The 20,622-nt window shown below is 33.7% G+C and overlaps 1 protein-coding gene across 1 annotated transcript in view; it reads left to right on the top strand.

Annotated features, from left to right (window-relative positions):
- The window catches only part of LOC121853164 (basement membrane-specific heparan sulfate proteoglycan core protein-like), a 476,204-nt gene that overhangs the window by 217,569 nt on the left and 238,013 nt on the right, over positions 1–20,622 (top strand). The window contains exons 32-33 of the mRNA XM_042347127.1: positions 2,819–2,932; positions 19,299–19,412. Of these exons, the coding sequence (XP_042203061.1) occupies positions 2,819–2,932; positions 19,299–19,412 (228 nt within the window). The remainder of the gene's footprint in view (positions 1–2,818; positions 2,933–19,298; positions 19,413–20,622) is intronic.

Below are 20,622 nucleotides of genomic sequence, written 5' to 3'. Positions count from 1 at the left end.
AGTATAAGCAAACACAATAAATAGCTTTGTCACTTATTAAGTGCTCATGATACCATTGTCAATTCCTCACCTTCCTTGGGGTGGCTAAAACTGCTGCTTGCTTTCTCCATGGTAATTAACTGACTTGAAAAAATGTGGCATTGAGTCTTGTCTTTGACCCATGCACTTAGCCTGCTCAACAAGCGTAAAAAAAATGGCGTGTGTAATTTTTTCCGTACGTATAGCATTAAAAGATAATGGGTTGGATTTCAATGGGGTGTTACTGTGTGTGTGTGTGTACACACCCTATCAAAATAATTACTTCTATGTGACATCTCTCTCTCTCTCTCTCTCTCTCTCTCTCTCTCTCTCTCTCTCTCTCTCTCTCTCTCTCTCTCTCTCTCTCTCTCTCTCTCTCTCTCTCTCTCTCTCTCTCTCTCTCTCTCTCTCTCTCTCTCTCTCTCTCTCTCTCTCTCTCTCTCTCTCTCTCTCTCTCTCTCTCTCTCTCTCTCTCTCTCTCTCTCTCTCTCTCTCTCTCTCTCTCTCTCTCTCTCTCTCTCTCTCTCTCTCTCTCTCTCTCTCTCTCTCTCTCTCTCTCTCTCTCTCTCTCTCTCTCTCTCTCTCTCTCTCTCTCTCTCTCTCTCTCTCTCTCTCTCTCTCTCTCTCTCTCTCTCTCTCTCTCTCTCTCTCTCTCTCTCTCTCTCTCTCTCTCTCTCTCTCTCTCTCTCTCTCTCTCTCTCTCTCTCTCTCTCTCTCTCTCTCTCTCTCTCTCTCTCTCTCTCTCTCTCTCTCTCTCTCTCTCTCTCTCTCTCTCTCTCTCTCTCTCTCTCTCTCTCTCTCTCTCTCTCTCTCTCTCTCTCTCTCTCTCTCTCTCTCTCTCTCTCTCTCTCTCTCTCTCTCTCTCTCTCTCTCTCTCTCTCTCTCTCTCTCTCTCTCTCTCTCTCTCTCTCTCTCTCTCTCTCTCTCTCTCTCTCTCTCTCTCTCTCTCTCTCTCTCTCTCTCTCTCTCTCTCTCTCTCTCTCTCTCTCTCTCTCTCTCTCTCTCTCTCTCTCTCTCTCTCTCTCTCTCTCTCTCTCTCTCTCTCTCTCTCTCTCTCTCTCTCTCTCTCTCTCTCTCTCTCTCTCTCTCTCTCTCTCTCTCTCTCTCTCTCTCTCTCTCTCTCTCTCTCTCTCTCTCTCTCTCTCTCTCTCTCTCTCTCTCTCTCTCTCTCTCTCTCTCTCTCTCTCTCTCTCTCTCTCTCTCTCTCTCTCTCTCTCAGAGGTTTTTTATATACCTGTACTATTTTTTCTCTAGGATGCCATTGACTTATTCTTTAGCCTCAAACAAATGCCCTTTTAAATCCATGAAAGGACCCATTACCATTGACCTGAACTTACCTTCATTTGAATGTGTATCTTGGTCTTGTTTCTACAACCATCTCTTGAAGAAAATTATGCTGTCGTTACTTATCTCAATTTTACCATTTAAGGATATTAGGAAAACATTGATCCAACTCTCTCAGGCTTCAGGTAAAGGAGGATATCAGAAATTCAGGCATTTAGGAGGAATGTAAGTTTTATACCCTTAATAGAAAGTTTGTGAAAGCCCAACCTGTTTTTCAGTTTTGGCCAAGTCAGAATACTGTACAAGATTTGTTTATTTATATTTCAGCTTGATAGATAGGAAATGGTAGAGATATGTATTTGTGCTCAATTGTGGCCGTTAAATATTTTTTCATTTGCAAACCATCTGAAGGGGAGGTCACTAATCTGTCTTCATTCTTATAAATGTGTCAGTTCGAAAAGGTATATGATCCATTTAATAACTTAATTGGTTAACACCACCCAGCCATATTGTTGTGCTTAAGTACCTGGGACTTGCTTATACAGGATTTGCAGTGATCTAGACAAGCAGTGGAAACCTGCCATTGGGGCATGTCAGGCCTCCTGGCTTGGGTAGGTGGGTCAAATGTTGGTCAGGGTTTACACTATAAGGGTATTGCAGATCACTCAACTCTCCTCAGCTGTAAAGTGAGACTTAATAATTCAGTGTTTCATTTCTTGATACTCTCTAAATGAATTGGTAAGTGAATTAAGGTAAAGTAGACACATGTCCAAAATGCTTCTATTAAGTATTGTAGTCTAAATACTCAATGTTTTTTTTCTTCATGTAATTTATTTTTTTACTTATGTATATATGATTTTTCTGTTGATGCCATTCTTGTGCTTTTACAGTTCTATATCACCAACAGTATGGATGTACTACTGTATATGTAGGACTCGATGAAATTTACTGATATGTTTGCTCTACTTGTATTGCCAATTTAAATTAGTTTCGCAATGTGGGGTTCCTGCAGAAATGTTAAGATTCTGAACAGATTTATCTACTTTAGTTTAGTACCTAATAATTATTATGTATTACTTTCTTTTTTGATGATTTTTATGTTTTACTGGTGATTATAAAAAAAATCATTAAGCAAGGTAAGTAACATGGTTTATGATGTTTATTGTGAATTACCTGTACTGTACTGTGTTAATTATATTATTGAAACAATAATGTACATGGGTTAGTGTTAACACTACAATGACATTTCACTATTACAGTTAGACAAAACAGCTCTGCATTGCTTCTGAGAACTATGGCTCTTACCACAACCCTCTTAGATAGGACATTCCTGCTTTATAAATTTCAATTGACTTTCTTATTAGAATAAGAAGTAATTTAACTAACTAAGTAATTAGATCCATCCTCTGACATTTAAAAAATACTACTGTATATTAAATGTATGCATGTATACAGAAACTAACATACTAATAATCTTTATAATCATTAGCAAGCATAACTTCTCTTCTTCCCACAGCATGCAATTCACTAACGGAATGGCAATGTGATTATGGTCAGTGTATTGACCGTAGACTACACTGTGATGGGAAACAAGACTGTTTAAATGACAACTCTGATGAGAGAATGTGCAGTAAGTAACACCTTTTAGATACTGCCTTCATTTATACTTCCTTACGAAAAAAGATAGAAAATGCTCTTGAAATTATTCATCTTACTTGGGTGAAGTGGAAATATGCTGCTGATGGATGAAGCTAAGTTATGTGAAATTACAGTTATTAATAAGTGGATGTTTGAGGTCCTCTTTTTAGAAATAGAATATCATGACAAGACACATTTGACACAGTTGTAATAATAATCTAATGATTCTAAATGAAGGGAGAGGGTGGTTACTTTTTATTCTTGCCATCCTGCATTACAGCAGGAAAAACATGATTTAAAAAATTATTTGTTTATATATTTACAAAGTTCGATTAATAGTCTGGCAAGCTGTCACTTACATGTTAACATACATCAACAAACATCTCGCTTTTACACTGTCATTTTTGGTGTAAATTTTTAATTATTACATGAATTTATCTGTAAACGATTAATTGATATTAATATTATTAATTTACATATCAAACACAAACATCATCATTTATGAAGGCAATGGCAAATCTATCATCATCTGTCAGCTAGCGTAACATTTTTTGTGACAATATATTTGTCATTTGTTTGCAATAGTGTCAAGCCAAATAAAATATTAAAAATGGTGTCACCATAGTGAAGAGGTAAGGTATCATTTAGGTTTCTTTATTATTTAATTATCCATACGGAAGTTGGTCAATAATGAGAGAATTGAATTTGTTCAACTCGAAATCATGTTTTTAATTTTACCTTGCCTGGTATGACAACTTATAGACATGCATATTGTACAATATGTATACCACCAATATCTTGCCAGAAAAGTTCAGACCAATTAGTCTTCTCATTTTTTTAATCCAACTAAGCACTAATTGCATCAAGTAGTAGTGGGCACAGATTATTACCATATAATTCTTCTGCTGTACAGGTATTTCTATTTATTTCATTCTATAAGGAAACATAAGCGTATATTAAATACTGCACCTTGAATTTAGTAGATAAGAACAGACCTTTAGTTTACTTAAGTATACAGTATCAACACTTCCTTTCATAACCAGAGCTTCTTGCAGCTGCATGACTTAATAATAGCTTCTCTTGTGGCATAAGGCTATGCATCTTCAAGCAGCAGTTGTCTGATGGATTTGCAAACTGCAGTGATGAAACAAATAAATCCTTTGGGTATGGTTAGTCTGTCCTACCACATTTTCATGAATACCCTTTACTCATTTATATTTTGTGATAAAATCTGCCTTAAAGAATACTAACATTTATAAAAGCAATGGCAGGTTTATTAGAAATGCACTTAAAAGCAAAAACAAGTCAGAATAAGTTTAAACTAGGCAAAACTAGTTACACCAAAGGAGGATGGGTTAAACCTGAAATGCAGAAATAAAAAAGGTTAAATCAAGTTTTAGCTGAACTTTTTAGGCAAACTACACACCCCTGCCTCTCCTCTACCCATGTCAGTTCTGTACAGTACTTAACTCTTTAAAAGCAAGTACAGTATATTTATGTGTGCTGTCTGCCCAGGACAGCTTATATTTTGTTACATAGAGAATGGAGCAAATTGGGTAAGATAATGTTGTTCAAATACATGTAAAACATGCCCTAATTGACACATTTAATTTTGTGGGACAGCATTAAAAAGCTGAATCTATTTTTCTACAAATTCATGTTTAGTCAATAAATACAAGAAATAAAATTTTCTCGGAAATCTCACAAGTTGAATTGGGAGAATGGTACAAGTGGTACATATATTTTGGAGTGAGCCGCCAGCATCGTCAGAGTAACCAGACAACAACACAGCCACGAGTGCACACAAACAATATCGCAAAAAACCTAAACATCATAAGATGTCCACCGCCCTTTACACATTTTTCTCTAAAAATCTGATGTCCACTGCCCTTAAAGGGTTAATAATCAGGTAATGCACTGTGTATATGCATTATCAGTTGTTCAGTTCATACATTCCCTGTGTATTTTTTACAGTGATAACTGGAGAGAATTTGTGAACACAGTCATGTCGTTTTTAGCTTCTTTATGGCGAGAGTTGAAACTTGTGCGTGGAAAACCACTACAGCTGTACAGTACATAGCCAGAGTCAAGGGAGGGGCAGGGGGGTGTGGTCATTTTCACTGTGGTGATATGCTGTATCCAGATTGACCTAGTTCCTCAAACAAAGCAATTGTTGAAACTGGTTTTAACTTAAAAAGTTTAGCTAAAACTTGATTTAACCTCTTTTATCTCTGCATTTCAGGTTTTCCCTTAGTTTTGCCTTGGTAATACTAGTTGTACTGTAGTGCCAATGTAGCTTCTGGTTTGGACTAGTTTAAGCTGGTTCTGACTTATTTCGGGTTTTAGCTTCAACAGATATACAAGAGAGGTCCATTTACACTTATTATTTAATACAGTACAGGGTACGTAAGAAATTCTCCTTCTTTACATTATTGTATGTGATTGATTTATGTTGTTGGTAATGTTTTTAATTTTTTTATGATTTTAGAATTTAAGGCTTTTTAATATGTACAGTACATAGAACTGATTATAATGGAGAATTGTGCATGTTTTCAGGTTATTTGAATGCCTACAGGTATATATTAATAATGGTGAAATTAAAGTTATTAATTTTTAACTCCAGTGTGAGTTATTTTTCAATATATAAAGAGCTTGAGTTTGATGTACTTACCCTCCTTAGCAACTGTGCGTCCTACATGTGCATCTGATGAATTCACGTGTCGTGATGGTACCTGTATCATCGCTTCTGCAAGATGCAATAGTCATAAAGATTGTACTGATAATTGGGACGAATTAGAATGTTGTAAGTTATGCATAGAAAGAAAGGAAAATACAGGAACAATTTATGCTGTCCTTTACTGTAACATCGATTCTCTAACCTGATTATGAGAAACTTTCGCATGAATCAACATTTCGGGAATTTCGTCCTCGTCTCTTAGCGTTTATATATTGTTTGTCACTCGAATCTTTCACCAACTAACTTTAATGAAAATATGTTGACTTGTAATGATTGTCTAGTCATCTACGGCGTTATGTTAGTAGGGATTGTCCAGTTTCTTTGTTTGTGTGCGTCATTGATGGAATTCATTAGCTGAAGGGTATTTTACTCTATAAATACACTATACTGTATTGTTTTTGCATGAACTATCATAAGATAAGTTGTTACTTGTATTTAGCATGGCATCTTCCAGTCTGCTTTGCCTAAAGTGTAATTTATGTAAAAAAGCCTTTAAATTTTGGCATGGTACAGCCCATGCCAGTGTTGAAAGCTGAAATTATTAGAGCTTTCCCAATTTATCATTCCTGTAGATCTTTGAGATACTGTAATGTAATTTTACTGTATCCCTTTTCTGCATCATTTTATTTTTAGTAATTTCATAGACTATTTCAATGATTATTATGATTTTAGTCTTGTAAGGAATATTTCTCTTTTTTAATGTGCTGTTTCATGTTATAGGCCCCATTTTTTTTTTTATGTTCATTGAGCAGCTTATCAAATATATCGTGACACACTTAAAACTAACTCCTGTACTAGGTAATTCATTATCTTTTTTATGGATAATATGAACTCAACAATGAGGATATTTTTTCGCTTTTTTCATTTCACATGAAAATTCCTTTACGTATCATTCAGGATTTGCTTTTTCAAAATATGCACTTTGACTCTTGTGAATACTGTAATGAATTTCCCTATGTATATTATTTAAAAAAATAACACACACACACACACAATACATGTACACACATACAATACACACACATACACACACACACAATACATGTACACACATACAATACACACACATACACACACACACATACACACACACATGCACACACACACACACACACACAACCAGTAGTAGACATGATCCTTTGTCTTCTTTATTATTATTATTATAGTCGTGACCTCAAAGATATTTACTGTATAACAAGTGATTTCCTCCAACTTGTGTATATGATAGCATGGTTACATAAAATCAAATATGTTGGGTGAATCATAATGTTTATGTATGCTTTTGTAGACATAGTTGCCATTATTCGGCTATGCATGTTTTTATAACTGCTTCACAACACAGAAGTTTGTCATATTTTTCCGAGGTAATTACTTTTAAGATTTTGCTCACCGTATGCCCAGTATATTCTTCTGTTATTAAGCAGTGGTCTTTTTTTTTTTTTTTAATAATATATGAGTGGCTGCTCCATGATCAAGAGAGAAACTTTGAGTAGTTTGGTGTTCTTTCACCAAGATATATTCCTTCACTAGACTTGTGTGTATTTAAATTTGTTTGCTTATCTGCACATTGCAAACCCAGTTCAAATTAAAGAAATGCCTGTCCTGTTTCGTGGTCTTACTGGAAGCACTCACTGACCACTTGTAGAATTTTATGAATCACATCTCACATTGCATGGTTAGCTCCCTTCTCTGTCCAAACTCTGGTCAGAGTGTGACCCTCAGCTTGCATTGACAGCCCCGAGCATGTGCAGTCCTCCTGAGAGTTTCCGCTGCAACAATGGCTACTGCATCCGAGCAGATCAGCATTGTGATGGAACCACTGACTGTCAAGACGCCAGTGATGAAAAAAATTGTCCACGTAAGCCCCATGCCCTCCCAAAGGTCCCCATCTCAAACACATTTCATCCCAAACTGGCCATCTTATAACCTGATACGATACACAATTCATTCATTTCAATGCATTACTTTTTATTAGATATTTTGTAATAGTCACCAGTAAATAGCATTTTCACAAATAAAAGCTCATATTTTTTTTATTTGAATATTAGATTATTACTCTTAAGCTGAATATGAGAGAGATGTGCAAACTTTTGGATCATATTGCAAGTTCAATATGTAACAAAGGTCTCATGAAATGTTAAGAGGTATCGTGTATTTTTACTAAATATGCTATAAAATTATAGATAAAGAATATGTAATCTATATACATATAGGAAATTCCCAGCCATCTATTGTAGTGTAGCTTTATTAAAAAGCACAATGCAGTAAGGCCTCGTATAACGTCGCCCCTCTTAATGTTGTTTCGGCACAACGTCGCTACTCTTTAGATACCAATAATTGTTTAACGTCCCGATGTCTCAATATAACATCGTTTTTGCCTTCACTGTTTTCCCATATTAATGCATGTAAATGGTGCAGGTTGGGGGAATTGACTTGGTATAATGTAACCTACATTGCTGGAATCCTTGTAAGTTAGTGATTAATTTGAATATAAACATGCTATAGTTTGCACTTGACATAAAAATTTTAGTAATTATTTAGTACATTTGAGTACAGTACAGGTTTGACCTTAAGACAATATGTATTTAGGATGGTGTGTGCATGTAAATGAGTAAAAATAAATGAAGAAGGTTATTATATCTTCTGAAAAATACGTTGAAAAACATGTACAGTCAGCCAAAGATGCACCGACCCCACCCTGGGTCTCGTGCTCGCAATTTTACCTGGCAATACTTGGTAAAGGAAGGCTGTATGTAAAGGTGATTGTGATTGGTGGATCTGTTTTCAGCTGTATCACTGTCAGGATAATTATTACACAAACCAGAGGTAGAATTTTTATAATAATAAACTATTCATTGTTATTTAAGGTCATGAGAAGTTTCCAAGTTTTATATATTTGCTTAATAAATGAAGAAAATTATATTAATGAATTGGCAACTCAACTACACCCAGGGCTGCCACAAGATTCTCACATCAAATTTTCTTCATTATTTAAACAAATATACAAAGATTTGGAAACTTCTCATGACCTTAAACAACAATGAATAGTTTATTATTATAAAAATTCTACCTTTGGTTTGTGTAATAATTATCCTGAAAGTGATACAGCTGAAAACAGATCCACCAATCACAATCACCTTTACATACAGCCTTCCTTTGCCAAGTATTGCCAGGTAAAATTGCGAGCACGAGACCCAGTGTGAGGTCGGTGCATCTTTGACTGACTGTACAGTACTTAAATGTACTTAAGGGACTAAAAATTTTATTTCTGTGCAAAATATATGACGTCTGTATTCATATTATTCGCTGTCTTGCAAGGATTCCAGCAATGCAATTTATATTCTGCTAACTTTAGTCTCTGCCATTTTATAAGAAAATCTTTAAGCCTAAAACCACCTTCAATCTTGCCGGAAGTCGGAGGAGGAGGTGATTTGTTATGACAGCAGCAGGGAAGGTTTGAGAAGGTTACCTAGTGTGTATTTATCAGTCATACAGAGGGAATTTTAAGTTTTAAGCTTATAACATGTCAATGATTGTGACTATAGTAATGCATAAAAGCACCTCACCAGGCATCACACAAGGAGTTTTGAATTTATGTATATGTAATGTATTTCATGGGGCAAAGGGAAGCTCAGGAACGTAACTCCCGTATTTTATTTATTTCTTATGGGGAAATTTGATCCGCTTAACGCTGTTTCGTATAATATTGCGTTTTTGACGTTAAGCGAGGACTTACTGTATATCATGGTTAATGAGTCATATTTTTGTTTTTCCGACAGAAGGTAAAATTCGAATGAATCATACCAAATACCACGGGAAAAACTTAAATTTTTGGTACAAAACCAATTAGTAGTCAAACTGCAATTTTATGAAATTAGCTTCCAAAATATAAGTTACTTGTTATTTTAGTTTTGATAAAATTTGGTCAAATACATACATTTATAAATTAAAAATATAATTGAGTTGCACAATAAAAAAAAAATATCCAAACCTACACAGGATATGTCTTTGACTGCTGTATTTAAATGATAAAACTCAATGTATGAGGTGCTACATGTCGAAAGTAAAACCTCTGCTTCTGCCTTTTAAGTTTTAAGTGTTTTAGCTTGCTGTGCTTTGCAGGTTCATTTGGTTTCAGAGATGAATCATAATCATATCCTATGTAGAATGCTGTAGTGAAAAGTTTTCAAGATATGCTCTTGATTGTATCATGGTAGCCATAAACTCCATATTCAGTGAATTCATCATCAAACAATATTTTAAGTACACTTTTTAATAATATTAATTGAATAGATAAATATTTTAATATTACTGCAGCTTCACCCCTAGACAACATCACTAGTTTTTACCCGTTGTATTTTGCTATTAGATTCCAGACACACACACACACACACACATATATATATATATTATATATATATATATATATATATATATATATATATATATATATATATATATATATATATATATATATATATATATATATATATATATATATATATATATATATATATGTATATATATATATATATATATATATATATATATATATATATATATATATATATAAAAAATATATATATATATATATATATATATATATATATATATATATATATATATATATATATATATATATATATATATATATATATATATATATATGTATATATATATATATATATATATATATATATATATATATATATATATATATATATATATATATATATATATATATATATATATATATATATATATATATATATATATATATATATATATATATATATATATATTGAACCCTCGAAGATTCGGACCCCAAAGTTGGGGGTTCTGGGCTAAGAAGTCTCCGTAAGAAACATTCCCAAAACAGGGTGAAGTTAGTTTTATGCTTAAAGTTTTATCTTATCAAATGTCACAGACTAAACTTAGCAGAATATAACTTGCATTGCTGGAATCCTTGCAAGATAGCAAATAATTTGAGTTCAAACGTCATATAGTTTGAACAAGAGATAAAAATTTTAGTACAGTACTTTAGTGTATGTAGTAAAATTGAGTACAAAGTGAGTACACTGTACAGTAATATGTACTGTACAGTAATATGTTGCTCAAAATTATAGCTTTTTCACAGGGAAAAAGTGTGTATAACTAACCCCAGTGGTCAGGATAATATGTACTGTATTTTTGGTGTTTTTTATATCATCGCCTTTATACATTTAGTACATTCGCCGGAAGATTCAGACAATCAGCTTATTCAGAGAGGTGGTCCCCCCTTTTAGTCGAGGTCTTTGAGGGTTCACTGTGTGTGTGTGTGTGTGTGTGTGTGTGTGTATATATATATATATATATATATATATATATATATATATATATATATATATATATATATATATATATATATATATATATATATATATATATATATATATATATATATTTATATATTTATATATATACAGTAATTGCCATTGTATTCCTTATTGCAGTTTATGTGATACAAAGTTGACAATCCAATTTAACAGCATCTTGCATATTCATAGCATTTGTTTAGATTTACTGAATGCATGATAATGCATAAATTACTCAAACACTTACAGATTTTGGTTTTGAGATAACAGGTAGTGTAACTGCTTGGCATTCATTGTAGTAGTATCTTACATGTTGTGTACTAATCAGTTATTATAGTAGAGTTGACAAAATAAATACAGAACCAAAACACTCAACTGTGCCCTAATGTCAAGTGGATGTGGAATGACCAACAATTTTAATTATGTACATTTAATGTGTGTGGGATTTTTTGTAATTTATTTTTGTTTTATTTATTTTTCTATTTGTGAGGTGATGACTGTTTTTTTGTGCTTTTGCTTACTGGCAATATATTGCCTTATTTTATTAGCCTTTTCGTCATTGCTTGTAATTTTATAATTACTTGTCCGAGATTTATGGAAGGATCTTCAACATTCACGATCTTAGGGCAGGCTTGACATGAAAGAGGTGACCTGTTAGGAAATAGGTTGTATTAGGCTATCTAAGTTGGAGGAGAGACTGATATTTACCCAACTTACCTCACTGGTCACCACATGTTCTTGCAGCTATACTGACCTGGGTACACAATAATTTCAGCTTTGTGCACGAATAACGACTTTCGGTGTGACGATGGTACTTGCATCCCCCTGGAAGATAGGTGCAATGGGCTGCAAGATTGCCTAGACCATTCGGATGAGGCCAACTGTAGTATGTACAATATCCCTCCCCATACACTTTGAATTCCTTCTCATTATTATTATTATCATTATTATTATTTTTATTATTAGTGGCCATTGTAGTCCTCCTCTGTCCACATAACTACTTACATTTCGACTTATCTATTCTCGACATATAATAAATCTTGATAAAAATGACTTCCACTATACTGCATCTGTATTAGTTTGTAATGCCCCTTATACAATGCTTTTTCTGATAAGCAATATATTAGTCAAGTTCTTATCATGTATATGTGGATTTTCTTTTATTCTCTGACAGCATATCTAGTACTGTACTGTATATCCAAGTTCCCTCTAAAAATGTTCTTTTATCAGAAAAGTCTTTATTTTGTGACCAAAAGAATTCTTTCCTAGTCACATTAAATTCCAAAATCAGAATAAAAATGACTAATTCTCATCTGCAAAGAGCAAGGGAAGCCATTGCAATTATTGTGCTTATGCTTCCAGCCATTATTTAGTGAGTTTTCTCATGGCTTATTATCTGATGGGTTTTTACTTGATTCATAGGTCACACAATTTCCTGTATCGCCTTTTTTCATTGCCATTATCTGTTGTATATCAGGATTGAGATATGCAGTACTGTATAGATAATATTTTATTGGGCTCATGCTTCATTGGTGTAGGTAATGGCAGCACAATGAACTACTTGAGCCTGCTCAAAATGTTTACTTATTTTAAGTTATAAAATACTTTTTTAAGGATACATCAAGTGTGTTGCCTTCCAACTTTTTAGAATTTTGTTTAAGCTAGAGGTTTCTTCCTATCTTGTAATATACACTTGTTAGCTACAAGAAGTTACATATAGGATGTATTCTTCAGTTCTTAAACAGGCCTCTTGGGTTGTCAGACTGCTCCTTTAATCTTTACCATATGTGGTTGCTTAACTTACATTTTATATATCTTTGAAAATTGTGATAATCATTTTAAGAGCTGCATGAGTACACAAACTACACTATAGTACCTACAGGCTTCAGTTTATAGATTTCTTGATTGAATTATCCACTCACTATTTCTTGGTATCAGTTATACCTGTATCAGACTTCTTTTGCCTGGAAGTAAATGGTATCCATATTGAATACCTTTTCTTCAGGATGAATATTATGCTGACTAGGGTCTCTGTTGATGTTTCTCTGTGCGAGATGAAATTATTACTGTTGGTTATCCACATAACCTTTATGAATTAAATATATATTCATAATCCTTTTAGCTATTGAAGCAAGCACCACTTGCAGTGAGAAGAATGTGAAAAAATAATTAATAATGGTCTTGCAAGCCATGGACAAATTGTTTCAGACTTCTGCCTCTGCCTAATGATATGATTTCGATTCCTTTGATATTTCTGGGACTGCAGGAGTTTGCTCGTACTTTAAGGAGCTGTGAACTCGTGCTTAAAGGAGCTGTTAATGCTTCTCTTACTTGGTTACTATAGGGCCAGAGGGAGATATATTAGGCATGCAAAGTTTCTTTTTATGCTGCTGAGATTCTAATTCCATTGCAAATATCTTGGTGAAGTAGTTAATAACATCTCTATAGATGTAAGATCTAGAGGTTACCTCTCTAATTTTTTATCTTGGTGTTTATTAGGGATTGAAAAGGTTTGCAATTTTTGGTCCTACAATACTTGTGTTACTAACTTCCAGATGCTTGTACAGTAAAACCCTTATAATTCATACCCTGCAAATTCGAAGTCATTTATAATTTGTAATGTTTTGTCATCACAAAATATATATTAATTTTTTTGTAATATTTGGTAAAAATTAAAAATACTGTATGAAAAGAATTCAAAATATTACAATATACAGGTATCCTCCGGGTTACGAAATTTTGCCATTATGGAATTTACAAATTTAGACCTTAATTTCGGGCTACAGAAAAAAAATCACCCTAACGGAATTTTGAAAATTAACAAAAAAATCTAAATTTTTAATTGAAAGTTTTACTAAAAAAGAAAAAAAATTGTAAATGCATCTTTGGTGGCCACAAGGCTGTTGGAAGGCCACTCACCTTCATAGTCGCCACCAGCATTCACCTCAAAAATGGAGCTGCACTGAATTCTTTCCCCTGTTTGTGTTCAGTTATGCATCTGTTACTGTGTACAGTATCCTTATTCAAGGTGAGTGGAAAAAGATCATCAAGTTCAAGTGAAAGCAGTGGTGATAAAAAATCCATAAAGGAATTGCATTGGCCATTAAACTTGATGTTTTAAAGAGGTAACTCTCAGTAACTCTGATCCCACAACCTTACCACCTCCTGCAGCACTCACCATCATTTCCGGTAATTAAAATTCGATTGTTTTGTAAATTTATTATCATGTTACATCATGAATGACTTATAGTATGTGCTTAAAACTGCCCAATTTACACATATATGTGCGTGTGTCACATTTTAGGGCCTCAAAAAATTTCCTTTGGAACGCATCTCGACCTTTATAATGGAAGTACAGTACAGGGTATATGGAAAGAATGGTTTTGGGTTATGGAAGGATTTAAAAAAACGGAACCCTTCCATAACCTTGGGGAAGCCTGTATACAGTACAGTACAGTAGTATTCAGTATTACAATTTTTGTAATATTTGGTAAAATTTTGGATTATGAGAGACATTATGAATACAGTATATATGATGAAAATGTTGCCATGGGATGTGCCTGCCAACCATCCACCTCAGTGTAAACAAGTACTGTACAGTACTATACGCGTTATGCATATCGGTCACAGTCAATTCACATTGGTCAGTCATGGAATGTAAAATTGATGGTCTACTGCACAAACTTTTCCGATTTGTTTTTCCATCATAGCCCAGTGTTCGAGCCATTATGTCTGATAACCCCGGACCAAGCACCTAAATCTGATACTTTACTTAGAAATGTATAAATTTTGATTGGGGTGGATAACATAAAACAACTGTACAATTGTTTTTTATTTGTTTATTTCCCCTCGGGAGGTGTCCCTCATAATTCATAAGAGCTAGAGCCCCTATTATTTCGAATGATGGGGGTTTTATTGTATCACCATTTTCACAGGATGGTCATACAAAAGTGGCTATGATTTCTTTGTCATGTACCAAATTGGATCAGTTATGTCTGTTCTCCTTTTTAAATTGATATCCCATCAAGATTTGGGTTTTGTCAAGCTATTCAGTGATAACATCAAAGAGAAGACTGGTGCATGAAATTAAGCGTCAGTATTTTTTTAGTACTATACTCGATGTTGCACAGTTACATTAACTCTTTTGTATGGTATGTGTTAACATAGGGTTTTGGCTGAGGAATTTGTTAACATGAGGCACTTGTTAGAGGAATTTGTTAACATGAGGCTTTTGGCAGAAGAATTTGTTAACATTGGGCACTTTTTGGAGGAATTTGTTAACATAAGCACTTGGCAAAAGAATTTAACATGAGGCATTTGTAGAGGAATTTATGTGAGAAGTGAGGAATTGATTCTGAAATTAAATATTTTAGGTAAACCCATTGTGGTATTTCAGATACCCTCCCTCTTCCTTGGATTCATGGGTAATCAGCTGGAAACTTAATCCAAAAGGGTAAATTGGTTCAGGAATCAAGATTGTAACCCAAGGTTAGAGAAATGTGTTTACTGGTTAGTTTGACACAGCTTTCAGACCAGTGTTACTTTCAGTCAACCCTTTTGAGGGAAATTGTTGCAATTAAGAGAATTGGGGGATGGTAAAATCAGCCCCAAGCTACACCAGTACATGGTTAGCATGTAATAAGAGCTACCTGGCTTTGGGCTTAGTTACAAAGTTGGATTTCAGGGTCAGTCTCTCTGTTTTCCATAACTAAATGTGATTAATGTCCATTTTTTTTGCATTATTATTTGGCAGAAGAATTTAGATTTTGCCGAAGGAACACTAATGCAAAACTGTATAACACACTACTGTATACAGGAGATATGCATTGTTGCATATACCTTGTTTCATGCTGACCCATGCAGGTTTTATAGTTGTTAATGAAAGAGTGACCTGTCTGGCAATTCTGATCAGATTCTATATACGTAGTGTAAAAGATTTTTGTTAAAATGTAATAATTATTTTTCTATGGCTTTCTATGTGATCTTTCCTTTGTTTTAATAATGGGGTACAATATAGAAATCTGTTTTAGGCTTCTTCTCCCGAGGTACATGAAAATTGACTTGAACAATTCTTCTTTGAAGAACAGCATCAACATTGGAAAAGTAAAATTTTCAACATCGGTTAATGGACAGATTTCAGTTTCAATGGCTTGTTCACACATGTACAGTAATTTTATTTTTAGATAATACTGTGATATGAATTATTGCACTTTTAGTAGTTTCCAGAATAGTTTGTATTGTCTAATCTTCTGGGATATGTGTTCTATATTTGTTAATTTTCTTTTTGTCTTTACTTTTCTATTATGGTATCCTGCTGTTTTATTTATTTATTTATTCATCAATTTATTTATTTTATTTTGATGCTAGTGCAATAGTTGTTTTGAGGCTTTTTTTTCATATATTATCAGTTTTCTTGGTTGACTGACCTAATTTTACTCTTTTATACAATATGTTACATCATTAAATTGTACCACACACACACACCCATAAAGACTGTAGAATTCTTTTTAACTTGCTAAATGAGAATGTTAATTTTAATTTCTGGTTATTGGAATCCCTAACCAAGACACTGATACAGCATTTTAAGACAAATACTTAATGTCCTTCATGCCAACATAAATCCTTACTTTATACTCATTTTTATAATACAGCATTGTGTTCATTATTGGTAGACTGTGGTAATGACAAACAATGTGGCATAAGTTAAACACACAAGGTTTGTAATTTGTATTAATACTGTATCTGTATTACCTTAAGAGTTAGTGATATTCAGGATATACAGTATAAACTTCTTTTTTCAAATGTGCTGACAGTTCTTCGTTAAGTCGCATTTGCTTGGTGAACCCTATGGTAGTCCACTGTACAGTCTCTTGAGTTCATGTATTTTTACTTTCATCTTAGTTATTTCCCAACCTTTTATATTATATGTTTATTTCTTATGAGAAACAAATGGTGACTCTTTAAATTTCATGATGGCAAAATCAACCTGCAGAATAATTTTTAAAATATGTTTAAGTTTCCTTACCAATTCGGTGACACTTTTAAGTTTACAGACTTTGTTTAGAAACTTGGTAAATAATATATTTTATTGTGAATATGGAAATGCTGTTCGTATTGTAGGCAAATTACTGGAAGCATTAGTAATTTAAAATCAATTCGATATCACCTTGTGAAACACAAATTGATCAACTATTCCCAGCATGGCTTCACAAGTGGGTGGTCGTGTCTGACAAATCTATTATCATTCTTTTCAATTGTTTTCGAATCAGTGGATGATGGACACGATTATGATGTGGTTTACCTTGACTTTAGCAAAGCCTTCGACAGGGTTCCTCACAAAAGACTAATACGTAAAGTGGATGGAATTGGAGGAAATGTTCTAAACTGGATTAGGGCTTGGTTACAGGACAGGAAACAGTCAGTATTAATGGCATTAAATCCGATAGGGGTGACATCACTAGTGGAGTACCCCAAGGTTCAGTACTTGGACCAAATTTTTCGAATGGTCTGAAAAATGGCAGATGAAATACAATGTGTACAAATGTAAAGTACTTGGTCTAGGAGATGTAAACAGATTAGCCAGATACCAAATGAACAACAATGTTATAGAGAAATCAGACTGTGAGAAAGATTTAGGAGTAATGATAAGTAGGAATCTTAAACCAAGTAAACAATGTGTATTTGCTCGAAACAAGGCTAACAAAGTACTTGGGTTCATACAAAGGAGTGTTAGTTACAAGACTAGCGAGGTCATCCTAAAACCATATATTGCGCTTGTGAGACCTCACTTGGATTACGTAGTTCAATTCTGGTCACCGTACTACAGATTGGATATAGAATCCCTAGAAAGAATTCAGAGGAGAATGACAAGACTAATCCCGGGCATTAGGAACCTTGAGTACAGACACAGGTTAAAGCATCTTAATTTGCACTCCCTCGAGAGATGTAGAGTGAGGGGCAATATGATCGAGGCTTATAAATGGAAGTCAGGGCTAAACAAAGGTCACATTACAAAGGTACTCAAACTATCCAACCAGGAGTGAACTCGTGACAATGGTTTTAAATTAGACAAATTTAGATTTAAGCGCAACATAGGTAAACATTGGTTTGGAAATAGACTAGTGGATCAGTGGAACAAGTTACTAAACATCATCATTAACCCGAATACACTGGATAGCTTCAAACATAGGTTGGATGGATATATGAGCAATAGGGGTTGGGTGGAAATGGGATTGCCCAGTATGGGCCAATAGGCCTGCTGCAGTTTCCATCATTCTTATGTTCTAATGTTCAATATGTATGTAAGTAGGAAAAATAAGGATAAACAGATTGCATATGCTTATGTGGCCATATGGATGGCTGATGCTTATGTTTGAAAATAAGCATTAGGGAAGTGGAATTTTATGGTGATAAGTGAATAATGATGAATACACAAAAATTAATTATCTTGCAGAGCAGTATATTTGGTGGATGGCTCTTCACTCAGAAAGTAATATAATTTCTATGCATTATTTCAGTTGATATACAATCCATATGGGAGAATTCTCTGAAAATACACACACTGTGTAGTCACTGAATTGAATCAATGTACATTATAGATTTAATTTAATTTATTGAATTGTGCATGATACAGTATAGGGCAAATAGGAACTTCTAACTGTAAAATGGTAACACCAAAGCATCGTTCTTTCCTTATTTCATATTGTTCCTGATACTTTCATGAATACAGTACTAAAAAGAATCTATCTATATATATATATATATATATATATATATATATATATATATATATATATATATATATATATATATATATATATATATATATATATATATATATATATATATATATATATATATATATAGTATGATGTACAATATTTTCTGAATTAAAATAATTCATACTATTGTCTTTATTTTGCTAAACAAAATATATTTAATACAAACAAGTTACAGAAGGGGCATGTGATCCATTAAGATTCAGGTAACCACAAAGAAAAATGAAACCCCAAAATCTCAAAATATTTTGAGTTCTCACATTGTCAGTGGAACAGATACAGGTCATGCACATTGTATATGTTAGTTTTTTTGTGTCTCCTTGATAATGTCTATTATTCAGTATTAAGACTACTGTATAATGCCCTTTTCACAGTTTTATATTGCATGCATTGTTTAAGTATTTGGATTATGATTTATGTATAATAGGTATAATTACACTATCTAATTTTGAATTTTCCATTATTTCAATGCATTATGATATCCCACAGCAACAGCATGCAGACCAGATGAAATGCGGTGCGATGATGGCCAGTGTCTAGTACTTAGTCGACGATGTAATGGAATTGAAGAATGCACGCGAGGAGAAGATGAACGTGGCTGTCGTAAGTGATTATTAATTTATTCATTTATGTTCTCTCTAGTTTGATTCATTCTTTTTTAGAAGATAAATGAAATCTTCCTGTGGTGTATGTATCCACGACTTCTATAAATATCATACATTTCTTATGCTCCCCAGAAGGAAGGAGCATTTAATTGCTGCTTTATCCATCCATTCATTTATTTTTTTTTATCATCCTTTATTATGTCTACTTTATAACTTTTGAACTAGTGACGGCATTTTCATTTTGATCTATGGAGAGGATAAAGCCAACAAGACATTGTATTGCAAACGTTGCAAATAAGTCTAATGTCCCTATTATGAAGGTCAACATATTACACTTTGGGGTCACAGGTATTAATCTCAGTCTTTATTTTCGGTGAGCATCCATTGATTTTACCAATTTATCATAGTTCGAATAGCAGGCTATATTTGATAATGAAATCTGAAAAGAACAAATTTTGTTTGTCGTGTTTTAAACTTTAGGTTACCAATACCATAACAAATATCCCCATGGTAGTGTCACATCAATTAGAGGGAAAGTTTGATAGAGAATAAAGATTCCTTGTTTCCTCTTGATTCTGTTCTCCCTGTCAAGATCCTGATGAGTTACTCCCTGTTTCTCGTTTTAGTACTTTATATTGTTTTTAAGCTTTATTTTATCTTGTTAATATACTGTTATCCTTGGAGATAGTTCCTATTTCTGTACTATATCTGGAGAACAGTTTGAAACACTTAAACAAAGCTTTGGTAAAGTTCCCCCAAAAAAGTATTTCTAACCAGGGGGGTCGATGTGATTCGAGACTTTCCGAGCAATGTTACTCTACATGTTTCTGAATGGTTGGTAGTTCTACGTCTGCAACCTTTGAGCATGAAAGCATGTACCTGTATACGTTTTTGAACGCTGTGCATCCTCCGAGGCTTCAGATCGTAAATATTACATGACGCGAAGTGGAAGCCATAAATGTATACCAACTCCATGTCAGTCATCAACGGGACCTTACATCAAATGGAGCGAGGAATTATCAGGGAGACATCACAAGATGTGAGACATGGTATCATTGCCCTTCACAACTGCTTCCACGATGAAGCTAACAACCACAAATATCTTACTATAGGTGGACAAGGGGGTTCTGTGTCCTGCAAGCTCCTTGATTTGAAACCTTATTACGGTGTCAAATTAGTGCAATTTACATATCAATAACATGGTAAAT

The sequence above is a fragment of the Homarus americanus genome, unplaced genomic scaffold, assembly GCF_018991925.1.
Source record: "Homarus americanus isolate GMGI-L3 unplaced genomic scaffold, GMGI_Hamer_2.0 scaffold32871, whole genome shotgun sequence".
Lineage (NCBI taxonomy): Eukaryota > Metazoa > Arthropoda > Malacostraca > Decapoda > Nephropidae > Homarus > Homarus americanus.
This window is presented reverse-complemented; position numbering and strand designations above follow the sequence as displayed.